The following is a 12875-nucleotide window of genomic DNA, read 5'->3' as shown; positions in this document are numbered from 1 at the left end:
CGGAGGGACTGCGCCCTCCTGGCTCCCGAAATTCCAGAGCTGTGTCAAGCTCGGGGTGTTAACGACCTCCAAGTCCCACTGTACCGTGGGGGCTTCTCATACGGCAGCCGAACAGGTGCCGTGGTGGAGCGCCGGGGTGAAAGGAATCAGAGAATTTTCGGGGGTCGGGGGGAAACAGGGGAGAGGAGGCGGAAATCACAGTTCTTATGTTCTTAAATAGTGGTGGGAATAAAGCAGTATCTCTCTACACAGACAGGGAACGAATGAACACAGCATGGTTTGTGGTAAAGGTGCATTTTCTTCATATATTTTATATTCAATATGCATCTATATATATTCTGTATGCATAACATATATTCTATATGCATATTATTATATTACATATTGTATTATATTACATGTTATTGTATTCGAATATTACATATTATATTCTATCTGCATCTATATATATATATTCTATATGCATCACATATGAATGTGATACATGGAACTCCTGAGAAAGTATTTTCATCTGGAGGCTGACACACACCTGTTTTTCTGGGATTCTGGGATTCTTCCCCCCCCCCTTCCCCCTTGGGATCTTTCATCTGGAAAATACTTGAGCACTTTGAGATTTTAGGGTAGCAGCCTGCTAGAACAGCAGCTGTGACTGCTGCCCCACGTCTGTCTCGTAGTCGTGGGTCTGGAAGCCCCTAGATGCACCTCTTGGTCAAATGCTGCACAACCGCTCTACTTGTTTGCAATAAAGCTGATACTTTTTGCAGCGCACGGGGACACAGTGTGGCAAAACCTTGCTGGGAAGGTGGTCTGCTCTGTGATTGCAAACAGTACTATTGGCCTGTTGTGTTACTCTTGTCAGTATACACTGCTCTGGGGGCTATTGTTGCCACCACTGGAATGATATTGTTAGGGTCTTAGGGATTTTTATTTTTTCCTGTGTCATATTGTTTAAGCAGTACATCAGACTGTTTGGAATTAATTTTGAACTTTGTGGTTTTTATGGATGTTGCTCTTTCAAGTAATTTCCTCAGATTTGGCAAGGTAACTAGCACTCATCATGAGTAGCATGAATAGATTTGAAAAGCATTTGTGAAAGGCTAGTTCAGAAGCCATGCCGTGGGGACATTTTTTTTTATATAATTGTCTCTTTAAATTCTTTATTCTGTTTTAAATATGCACTCAGTAAGACATAATACACTGGATTTTTGGAATGTGTTATATTAATGCATATATTAAATCAGAGGAAATGTAGTAAATTGGATTTTGCACTGTCAAACCTGATATGATGAGCATATAACTATTATGAACTTTATATCACTTGAGATGAAAACGTCCTCTAACATATAGGGGCAGAAGAGAAAAAAACTTCTAGAAACAAGACAACCTTAACTTCCAGTTGTTCAGAACACTTTGGGTTTTTTTGTATAGTAGTTGATAATGTCTGAGCATTACAATAATTTAGCTGTATATTCTGCGTGGGTTTTTTTTTTTTTTTAATTTTTACTGTAAATATTTTTTTAATGTTTCCTACCTGTACCAAGCTACTTTCTAAAAACAAATGAGATATTTTTAGCTCTAGGAACATTAGATAGTTATAAATGTATGTTTTTTAGTGTGTTAGTCAGCTATCCTGACAGCTTGTAACATTACATTTATTGTACAGGTTAACATAAAATTTTTGACAGCCCCCCCAACAATAGTGATGTCACTTTTCACTACAATGTTGTCGATCAAACAAGAGCCCTATCCCGAATCCTTTGGAGAGAACAAGGCTCTGTTCATCACGGTGAGCAGGTACAAGGATACGGCATGAGCCTGCATTTCTTTGGTCACTTGGGAATTCCAAGGAAGTTAGTGGGATTTTTGACTGCTGAGGAATGTGGGCTCGGTGCCTTCACGTCACATGGTGCTATTTACCCACAGGGTCATCAGGAATGGCTGTTGCTTCGCTGGGGTGTAACTAACTATGCAGGATTTAGATGAATTGAAATTGAATCTGTGCCTTTTCCTGATTTTCTCTTTGTTGTAGCTCTTCCCCGCGTACTCTCGCTGTAGCAGTCCACGAAGCTTTGTGGCTGCCTTGCTTCAGCTGTTTGGGTCAGCAGAAAATCTGTGACTTTCATCGCAAGCTAAACTGAGCCACCCTGTGGCACTTCCGTGCATTTCACCTTTATTGATTCGACAGGACAACAAAACGAGTTACTAAATGTGCAACAGACTGGAAAGTATTTGCTAGACTGCCCCGGAAAGTATTTGAAGGGGTTTTTTTTCTGCACAAATTGGTACCACATGCTTCCCGTGTTCTGACTCCATCCACTAATTATTTGGTTTTCCAGAGGACTGGTATATATATTTTAGTCCTGATCAAAATCTGTCAGGCCATCATAATCCTTTGTGCCAAATACATGATTTTTGCTAATGCCAGCTGGTTAGCTAGCTTAATGTAACCTTGTTTAGGGGCTGGGACTTACAGAAAAGCCCGTTAATGTAAAATAACTTTATGCAACCTCTGTGAGCAATTTTATCTTCTGTTGTAAAAAAAAACCCAAACCAAGCAACAACAACAAAAACAAACAAACAAACAAACAAACACACAAAAAACCCCAAAGATTCCCATAGGTGAGAACTCGGGGATAATCTGTTATTCTCTGCTGTGCTAGTTGAAGCATAATGCAATGTTTTCCAAGTCCCACCTGCCCTCATGATCATGTGAAACACCAAGAGTAGATTTTTCAATCAGGTTATAGGATTTGGACACTCAAATCTCATTACATTTCAATTGGATATAGGCACTCAAATTCCATTGTATTTTGAAAGAATTCAGGCATTCAATCCCATTATATTTCAACGGGATTTGGGCCTTTCTCAGGATACTGTGAAATCTATGACTTGGAGGATATTTCTTTTATGACAAAAAAGCCAATTTTGTCTCTCAGCTCTGGAGTTTTCGGCATTAGAAATGATGGAGTTTCTCCTAAAAGCAGTTATTTCTCTTATTTTAGAATGATTTGGATTGGAAGGCAGCTTCAAAGATCATCTAGTCCCAACCCCTCCCTGCCATTGGGCAGGGACATTTTTCACTAGATCAGGTTGCTCAAAGCCCCATCCAACCTGGCCTTTATCACTTCCAAGGATGGGATATCCACAGCTTCTCTGGTCAACCTGTTCCACTGTCTCAACACCCTCATGGTACAACATTTCTTCCTTACTCCAGACCTAAACCTACTGTCTTTCAGTTTAAAACCTTTGTCCCTTGACCTGTCACTACAGACCCTGGTAAAAAGTCTGTCCCCATCTTTCTATAGACTCCATTTGAAGTACTGAAAGGCTTCACTAAGGTCTCCCAGGAGCCTTCTCTTCTCCAGGCCGAACAACCCCAACTCTCTTATTTTTTCTTCACAGGAGAGGTGTTCCAGCCTTCTGATCATTTTGGAGAGACTCCTCCAGACCCGCTCCAACAAGTCCATGTATTTCTTGTGCTGGGAACAATGGAGTTGGACACAGTGCCCCAGCTGGGGTCTCCTTCCAGGTTCAAAAACTACACAACTTTGGAGAAGTACAGCTGGATATTTTGACAGTAGGCATAAGCAGTGAAACTGTGAATTTCATAAAATGTGGATATCCAGGTCCTGAGTTGTGATCCTGAAATATTTTAAGCAGTTGCTGTGTCATTCTAATGTGTCTCCATCTCATAGATAATGTATCAGTGTATGTGTATGTTGTATTTGAATACTTTCTATGTCTGTGAGATGCTACTTCAGCACATCTTCAGAGGGACCCTGGCTTTTAAAGGGCTGAAAAAGCTGACATACGCTTTGAGAGCTCCTGTCCTTGGGAGGTTGTACTACAGTTTCAGATATCCAGTGGTCATAAAGGACCGAGGGAAAGGTAAGAGATGGGATTTAGACTTTGTTGCTGGCTGGCTCTTTGCCAGTTTGGTCTGCCTGTCATTCACTGCTCTGTGGCTGGCTGTGCTCAAGCTTACCTTGAAATCATCACGAGGCATCTCACTTGTGCAGTAGAGGGTCCTGGAAACCTGCACACCTTCTTCAGAATTTAAAGTATTGCACTGAGGACTAGGATCTCCCAAAGTCCAGTTCCTTGTTAGCTATAGGTCTTTTATGGTTTCTAGGACTTGGTTTTATCTCTTAGGTTTTGAATTTCAGACTTGACCCTTGTCCAAAACACTCAGGTGTGGGATACTGATGGCCCGTTTGTCTCCTAACGAGTTACTCTCAGCCTGGTAACATCTATGTGTTATCTTCTGATGCTTGACATAAGTTTTACTCATAATATAGTTTTATACATCAATTGGTTTCAAGGTGGTATCTTGATAATAGACTTTTTATGTAATAAAAACAGACTTAATAGACTCGTGTTGTGGATACTAGATTCACAGGTATAGTTCGGCTGCTTTGTATTATTCTGACAATTCACTGAGGTACAAATGGGACTTACCAGCTTTCTATTCTGTTATGCCTGTCGAGCTTCTCTCAGCTGGGAGTCCTCACATAAGAAGGCAGAAGAACCCTCTAAGGAATTAAGACATTCCTGCCTGTCAGAGTAACAGGGAATTTTTCTCTCTCAGGGATTGCTTCTGAGTAGAGAAGCTTGCAGGTTTTATGGCAAGTATTTTCTGATGAATTAACTATAAGTGTGGATTCTGATTTTGTTGTGTTGTGTTGCCTCTGTCTTGTGGCAGGTATTGAGATCCCTAGCAAATTGTGTCCTTCCTTCTTCCTTTTTATCCTCACCGTCACCATTTTGAACCCCTGTCCTAGCTGGGCATATCTTGCTTTGGTTTTAAAATACACAAGTAGTTATGATTACTAGCTGCTAATACTGGTGTGTCATTAATAAATAAGAATATACAAAAGTATTCTGATCATAGATTGTATTGATGCTTGTGCAAAATTGTCCTTGTTGATATCTGGCTACCCTCTGGAAAAGGAACAAAACACGTATTTTTGACAATAGGTAGACTTCATTATATTCCACTGGGATCCTGCTTTCCCTATCGCCTTTGCCTTGGTCTTTACTGGTAAAATCAACTTTCAGGGGCTCTCAGTCCCCTGTGATCTGTGAGAAAGTTTGAAGCAAGGCAATTTGCCTTGGTGAAAGAAAATTATGTTGGGGAACATTTAAACAAACTGGACAAATGAAAGTCCAGCAATCTGATGGAATATGCCCATGAATGTTGAAGGGGTGGACTGATGTCACTGCAAGGCCACTCCTGATTTTGAAAGTCTGAGAAGAAAGAAAATGTCAAATGACAAGAAAGTGAGTCTGGGGAGCTACGGGCCTAATGTTAATCCCTGAGAAGGTCATGGAGCAAATAATTCAGGGAACTGTTTCTGAACATGAAGGACAAAAAGGCGATCAAGAATGGTATTAGGAAGTAGAAATAATGTCTGACCAACCTGATAACTTCCTATGATAGGCTTGCTGGGTGAGGGAAGAGCAATGGAAGTTGTTTATCTTGAATTAGTTAAGACTTTTGACACTGTCTCACATAAAATCCTCACAGATAAACTGAGTAAGTAGCATCTTGATTAATGACCTTGATGATGGCACAGAGTACACCTTCATCAGGTTTGTGGACAATACAAAACTGTGAGGAGTGGCTGATATACCAGGGAGTTGGTCTGTCATTCAGACAGACCTGGACAGGCTGCAGGAATGGGCTGTTAGGAGTCTCATGAAGTAAAATAAAGGGAAATGCGAAGTCCTGCCCTTGGGGAGCCAAAACCCCATGGGATAACCAGTATAGGCTGGGAACCAGACAGCTGGAAATCAGCTTTGCACAAGAGGCCGTGGGTGTCCTGGTGGACACCAAGCTGAACATGAACCAGCAATGAAGCAAAGAAGGCTACTGGCATCCTGGGCTGCATTAGGAGGAGTACTGCCAGCAGGGTGAGGGAGGTGGTCCTTCGCCTCTCCTCAGCACTGGGGAATAACTTCTGGAGTGCTGTGTCCAGTTCTGGGCTCCCCAGCACAAGAGAGATATGGACATGCTGGAGCAAGTACAGCAAAGGGCCATGATGATGGTTGTGGGCTTGGAGCATCTGACAATGAGGAAAAGCTGAGAAAGCAGGGATTGTTCAGCCTGGAGGAGAGAAGGTTCAGGAGTGTTTTGTCCATGTGCAGAAATACCTGATGGGAGGGTGCAAAGAAACCGGAGCCAGGCTTTTCTCAGTGGTGCCCGGTGACAGGACAACAGTCAGAGGGCACAAATGGAAACACAGAAAATTCCATCTGAACATAAGAAAGTACATTTTACTGTGTGGGAGATCAAGCACTGGGATAGGTTGCCCAGAGAGGTAGTTGCTTGATGATATTTAAAACCTGACTGGACACAGCCCTGAGCAACCTGCTCTGGCTGACCCTGCTTTAAACAGGGGCTGGAGTAGATGATCTTGAGAGGTCCTTTGCAACCTCATATCTTCTGTGATTCTGTGAGCTTAGAGGTCCACCGTGCTGTGTTGCTGCAGAACAAAAAGATACCAGACACAGTTTCTGTTTTCTTAAAAGCATCTAAAAGCATCTACTTTTTGAAGACTATGTGAGCAAAATTTGTTCTCATTTGCTGTTGTGTGATGAAATAAAATTCAGCTTGTTGCAAGTTGACAGGTAATCTTTGGACGTACTTTCTGATAGTTTTATTCTGAATAAGAACATTGTGAAGAAAACCAGGGAGTAGATAAGAAATAATTATTGTTAATTGAATAGTAGACTACATAGTTTCTTCTCAAACTAAATAAAATTATTATGGCACAGATTTCAGGCACTTTGATTGAAGAGTCATATTTGTGTGCAGTAATGACCTCGTTACATGCATTTGAAGCCTCAAGTTTAAAAATGGTTAGTTTGCTCTTAGTTAGAAGAAGTGGTTTTAAATGTTCTTTATTTTATGTCATTGAAACATTCACTCGCTTTCCTTGCATGGAAAAGGTAGTTCTTTCCCAGTAACAACCCTTTGGACACAATGGTACCCTGTGCTGTAATTTGACATGGCAAAGCTTCTGGTCCTTGGTTACAGCCTGTGTAGAAGCTTTTGGTTTTCCCATCTAATGCTCTACAACTTACTGGTTTGCATGGCACAATGTATTTTACTATTGATTTGTAAGGGGTATCAAAACTATTTATTTTTCTGTATGGTAAAGAAGAAACTGAGTCTTGTTAAAACACGAGCAGACACACAAGTGGGACAGACTGTAACTGTTTCAGAGGTTTCTGTGTGGCTTTGGACAATCACTTGCATTTCACTTTACTGTAGATTCTCAGGTTTTGCTACAGGCTCATTAAGCAAGCCAACAAACTTACAGTAAATATAATCTTCTTCTAACTCTGGAAAGCATCACTCTCACTTGCACGACCCTGTGTTCTGAATTTAAAATGCTGCTTGTTTTTCCTGCACAACACAGCTCTGTTACAGTATGCTCGCTCTGCACGCAACCGCTCATACAGCCCTATAAAGGGCAGTGTTCAGTAACTGTATCCTGTGCACAAAGGATGTGAGTTTCATTGCTTTTAGCAACAATACAGAAACCTTTCCATTTATTTCCAAAGTTCAAATAGCAGCAGTGGTGTGAAACAGCTTTGTCTTGGAGGAACATGTGGCGCATTGATATGGAAATGAGCTCACCCTGTGCTTCAGTAAGTGCCAAGGGCAGCAGCGCTGGGTCCTGCTGCACTTAAGACAGCTTTTGCGTTGTGCTCAGCTGGTGTTCAGCTAGCCAAATTTCTAGCAGTGTTTCCTTCTCCATTAGACTTTGAAATACTGTTATACTTGACATCGTTGCATGTACACAGTTGGATAGAATCATACTTCCACCCTTTTCTTGTGAAGCAGCAACATATAGTTAGTTATTTTTAGATTAATATTACACAATAATGTATTTTACCTATGGTAAAAACACCAGATACTTTTGACTTTTGGCTTTGAAGAGGAAAAGAAATCTCTGTCCTTCAGAAGGACTTGTCTATTGCTTTCTGTTTATTTAGCCTTTTAGTATTTTTCTACTTCAACTCCACCTTGTGAATTGCAATTCAAGAGTATGTTGCACACTGACATGTTAATTTAGCATTAACATTTGCAGGCTATTCTAGGGCTGGAGGCTACTGTTTAGTGATTATTATTATTGCTATCTTGCAGAGCCCAGAAGTGTGCTAAACATTTGCAGACACATAGAAAAATACCATTATTTTCTGGATGGATTTGTAACCTTATATTGAACAAGATGAAACAAATGATGATAACAAACATTTCAGGCAGAAGATGGTAAGAGAGAACAAGGGTTATCACATGAAGATCAATCGGTTACTCATTTTAGGCCCTGATACAGAATTTTTTATTATCAAACAGTGTTTATCGTGATGGATGATTACGTGGAGCAAAGACTCTTTTAGGAGAGATGAGCTGTAGTGGGAATGCCTCAGCTGATCTCAGCTGCAGCAAGTTTCACTGAGTGAGCGTGATATGAAACCCCCAAATCACAGAAACTCAGAGGCAAATCCACTGCAAGGTGTGTTCTTCACAACTTGTCTCGCTGTCATCTGGACACAGTCCCAGCGGCTGAAACGCCCATCCCTGCCTTCTGAACTGCCCATGGGTCTTATTTCCCAGTGGATGTAAGAATATGGGAGGGCAGCAGAGAGTGGGATGGTCCCAGTGTGACAGTGGGACACAACCACATCTCACACCCTCACCCAAGACTGGGGAAGAGCTCCCAGGTACCACGGCTTAGAGTTAGTAATAGATACCCAAAATGTCCTTTCAGCTAGAAACTTGGACATGACTGATCACTAGCATATTGAAACATCCCCCAAAACTAGTAATTTCAAATAAAGGGGAAAATTAGTCACTTGAATGAATGAATAGCATCTTTTATGTGCTGAGGAGGAAGACAATCTTTAGGATGCCTTTTGAATGAATACATTGCTGTGGCTGGATGTAATGGGAACAGCAGGTGTTAGAAGTGTAGGGTGAGATGGCAAGAAACGTGAGGGTGGTTATAAGGTCAGCAAATATCAGACGGAGTTTTGCTGTCAGAACTATCAAAGATATTTCTAATGAGATGTGATGAAACAAAGTCAATATTAAAATGGTCAGTTTTTAATAAGAAATCAATATTGCCTTTCATCACTATATGACTGAATACAAACATCCCAATGAGTGCATACTACCTGTGTAATTGAAAAATGAACTTACTTTTATGGTGTTATTTTCAACGGAGTAAGTGTTCCTAAATGATCTGATGTGCTGGCCTGACTCACCGTAACTCTCTCGCCTGTAACTATAAAAATACGTAATACAATAAAAACTAAAAAGTTTTCATTTCACCAGCATCCCCTAATTGCTTTCCTTTGTATATAGAAGAATCCTAGAAGGCAGTTCTTCCACCTGTTAAACTATATTATATCTGGTATTAGAAATTTTATCAAATGTCTTGTTTTTTTGGAAAAAGAAAAAGTTGAGATGGATTCAAGCTATCGCTTTTCCTAAGTTTATGCTCTGATAGGGCTTTAATGGGAACAACAACAACCAAAATTAGACACGAGGGGAGAGAGTAAAAGCTGACATTGCACTTTAAATAGTTGATGTTTTTTTTGGCCTGCAGCTTCACTGGTTGGAGTGACAGGCACCCTGTGCCATCTTAGCATCCAGCCTGAGACCCAGCAAACCTGCTTTGGCCACTTTTCAGGTTGACAGCAAAATGAAAAGAGGTTGTATCTTGGTTGACTAAATCAGATTTATTTCACACCAAAGCGGAAAGAGAAGCAGGGAAGAGCAAAAATAAACCAGAGCAAGAAAAAGAGAATAGAGGAAATGTTACATGTGGAATGTAAATCTTATATTCTGGATGATCTTACAGATTAATCTAAACAGCAGAGAAAAATTATGTGGCAAAGGGAGCCAGACTTCTCTTACTCTGTACAACGTAGAATACAGGATTTTACACCACAAAGTTTCGTGTATGAATTCTCCTTGCCTGGTATTAAATAGAGTTTCTTTGGTGGGGAATGAATTGTGTGCTGTAATTTGAATGTTAGCAATTTGACTTCTGTACAAGAGGGATGGTTGAGAGGAAGCATAAATAATACTTTACCATTTCTTTCTGACATGTAGATCATGCTGCACATTAGATGATGAAGATATTTCTGTTCTTTGATATCCTGTGTTCTCACAACAAATTATTATACATCAAAGAAATGAGCTCTAAGTCAAAATGATAGTAAAGTGATGAGCTAGAAAATAATGTAGAGAACTGGTACCTATGAAATTACTGCAAATGTCTGAAGAAATGAGGTAAAGAAAATTGCTCACAAAGTTGTTCAAATGACTTAAGCTGCTGTCTGAAAAATAAATAATCTGGGGTATGACTATTAAAAATGAAATGTGGTTAAAATCTGAAGTTTCTGAAGCACTGTATCCGATGCTGCATTACAAGCCTTCTTTCCTTAACCTCCTTCTCTGATTAAAGTTTTAGAAAGATTGTAGTGAGGGCAAGTAGAGGGCAAAAGGATTGCCAGTGTCATAAAAATCTTTCTTATCTAAGTCATTAGTTCTTTTCCAGCCATGTCAATAATGGGTTGAAGTCATTATTGCCAGAAGACTATTCAGTGGTCTATGTGAAATGAACTGTTGAGTTCTTGTTCCTGTTAGATATTTATATCACAAGAAAAGATTGCTAGGATCAATACCAACCAACTGATACCAGAGACAACGTAGCGCTTCAGGATTCATTACAGAGGGAAAATTGTAGTTAACATGACGGATGATTCTTTTAGGAAGGGGTTAAGTGAGTCCCTTTTTGGTGACTGGGCTCTTGGATGACCTGGTCTAGTCTCACTTCAGTGGAGTGTCTTTCCACGCCCACTTGGGGGACAAGGCTTCTTCTTACCTATGTTTAGTCACCTAAATTTATGTTTCAGGTGGTTGTCTAGGATCAGACAAAAGTGTTTTCAGAGGACTTAATTTATCTGAGAACCCCATTTTGAAGAGTTTCTGGATGACTTTGCACAGGTTGTTCACCTTTAAGAAATGTTGAACTTGGGTTGTCCCCTCCTGTGGAAATGGTTGGGTCTTGGTTTTATCCATATGCCCAGAGAGGAAAGAACAGAATGTCCTGAGTTGGAAGGGACCCACAAGGATCATCGAGTCCAACTCTTGTCCCTGCACTGGATAATGTAAAAACTCTAAACAAGATGACGTATGGGTTAACTTTTCCTTGATGTGTACAAGATTAAGAGCAGAGATGGACAGAAGACAAAATGTTATGTATTCTGGGAGCTCTGCCCATGAAAAAAAACAAAGGAGAAGAATGTAACATTTTAGCGGGTGTTAAATATTCACACTGAAAATGTTAATGATAAAACTTACTCTGAAGGCAGAAAGCAGTGTTTCCCATCACTCAGAGCACAGACTTTCAACAAATTCCTGCAGCATAATTTTGTCTTTGGTAACTCTTCATTCTGGGCCTCAAATTCATTACTTAGCTCTCTATTTCACTTCCTAAGTCAATAAAATGGGGATAACAGTACTTTCTGTCTCCCTTGAAAGATGTTACTTAAGAGTTCAGTGTTGAATTATATATGAACAGCGTTAGGTGTGTGCTGAATGTGCTGAAAGGCCCAGAATAGCACCAAGATCTCTTAAAGTGAATGTTACAGACTAGACTTAGATATCTTACTATCACAGTTCTATCAGCAGACAGTTATAAGCTGTACATAAATGTTTCAGCTGCAGCTTTTGAGCCCTCTATTGTGCTTCCTTTTTGCTTGTGACCTATTTTTTTTTTTTTTCCAAAGGGAAAATGCAGAGCAGAAGGGTTACTCTAAGCTGTGCTCTTGGTGATATATTTGGATGTTATGGAAAATTGGAAAACAAATTATGACCATGTCTTGTTAAAGATCCATGTGTCTGGACCAGATGTTTGCTCTACAACCAGTCCTGCTAATGAGGAAAAAAGTAACTAACCATAAAATGATTGATTTCTGGGTGAAGGTCCACCTTTGCCTCTAACCCTAGCAGGTGTGTGTATTTTCTGTGTTTCAGAGAATACACATTTTTTACATTGTAGAGAATATTATATAGCTTGTCCACTACTAGGACTTACAAAAGAAAATATGTTGGTAAAGACCAACAGATCAGGACTCTTTCTTTAGGAAAAAAATCACCCCACATTATTTATTAAAAGTATCGAGACAAGTGGCAAGTGAGTTACTTTGATTATAGTTATTTTACTGCTTCTGTTGCCTGGAATTGTGAATTGTGATTGCTTAGATAAATCCACTGAAAGACTGTCTGTTCTCACTTTGGCTTCCAGAAATACCTCTTTATGTTTTTCAGTGAGGTACAGAGTTGTAATTTACAACATGAGTCTCATTGTGTGAATCTCTACAGATGTCTCAGCAACCTCTTCAGGAGTAATACAGTGCATGTACCATTTCCTCTGCTTTCCAACAGTGGAAGAATAATGCTCTCACAAAGCGGTGCTAAATTAGAAGGCTAGCTTTTTGTCTGCTAACTTCCTATTGTTATGTACAATTTTAGTCACTACAGTTAAAGAAAAGGATGAAGCACTCCATCTTTCTGGGTGGTCTAAAAAATCTGTCATCTCTCCTGAGGTTTTCCTACAAATGTACTTGAGCTTTTCTTTAAGTCTCATGTCTGAATTTGAGAATCCCCACAAAGGAAAGACTCAAGCAATCTCTGAAAGTAAATTTCAAAAGTTAGAAATAGGACTAATGAAATCTCAGTGTGTGTCCCTAAAAGATAATTTAGTGGTAGGTACTGAATAGAGCATGCTGTGTGATTTGCTGATGAATTCTGAGATTCCCTTAGACGCAGGATCACCCACACTGAGAGCAGA

General features: G+C 40.0%; 1 protein-coding gene across 1 annotated transcript in view; it reads left to right on the top strand.

Annotated features, from left to right (window-relative positions):
- Positions 1-12875, top strand: part of LOC139827315 (uncharacterized) — a 39198-nt gene that overhangs the window by 1111 nt on the left and 25212 nt on the right. The window contains exon 2 of the mRNA XM_071805494.1: positions 3403-3529. Within this exon, the coding sequence (XP_071661595.1) occupies positions 3403-3529 (127 nt within the window). The remainder of the gene's footprint in view (positions 1-3402; positions 3530-12875) is intronic.

This window comes from Patagioenas fasciata, chromosome 2 (assembly GCF_037038585.1).
Source record: "Patagioenas fasciata isolate bPatFas1 chromosome 2, bPatFas1.hap1, whole genome shotgun sequence".
Classification (NCBI taxonomy): domain Eukaryota; kingdom Metazoa; phylum Chordata; class Aves; order Columbiformes; family Columbidae; genus Patagioenas; species Patagioenas fasciata.
The sequence above is the reverse complement of the archived record's forward strand: the minus strand, read 5'-3'. Positions and strand labels throughout refer to the sequence as shown.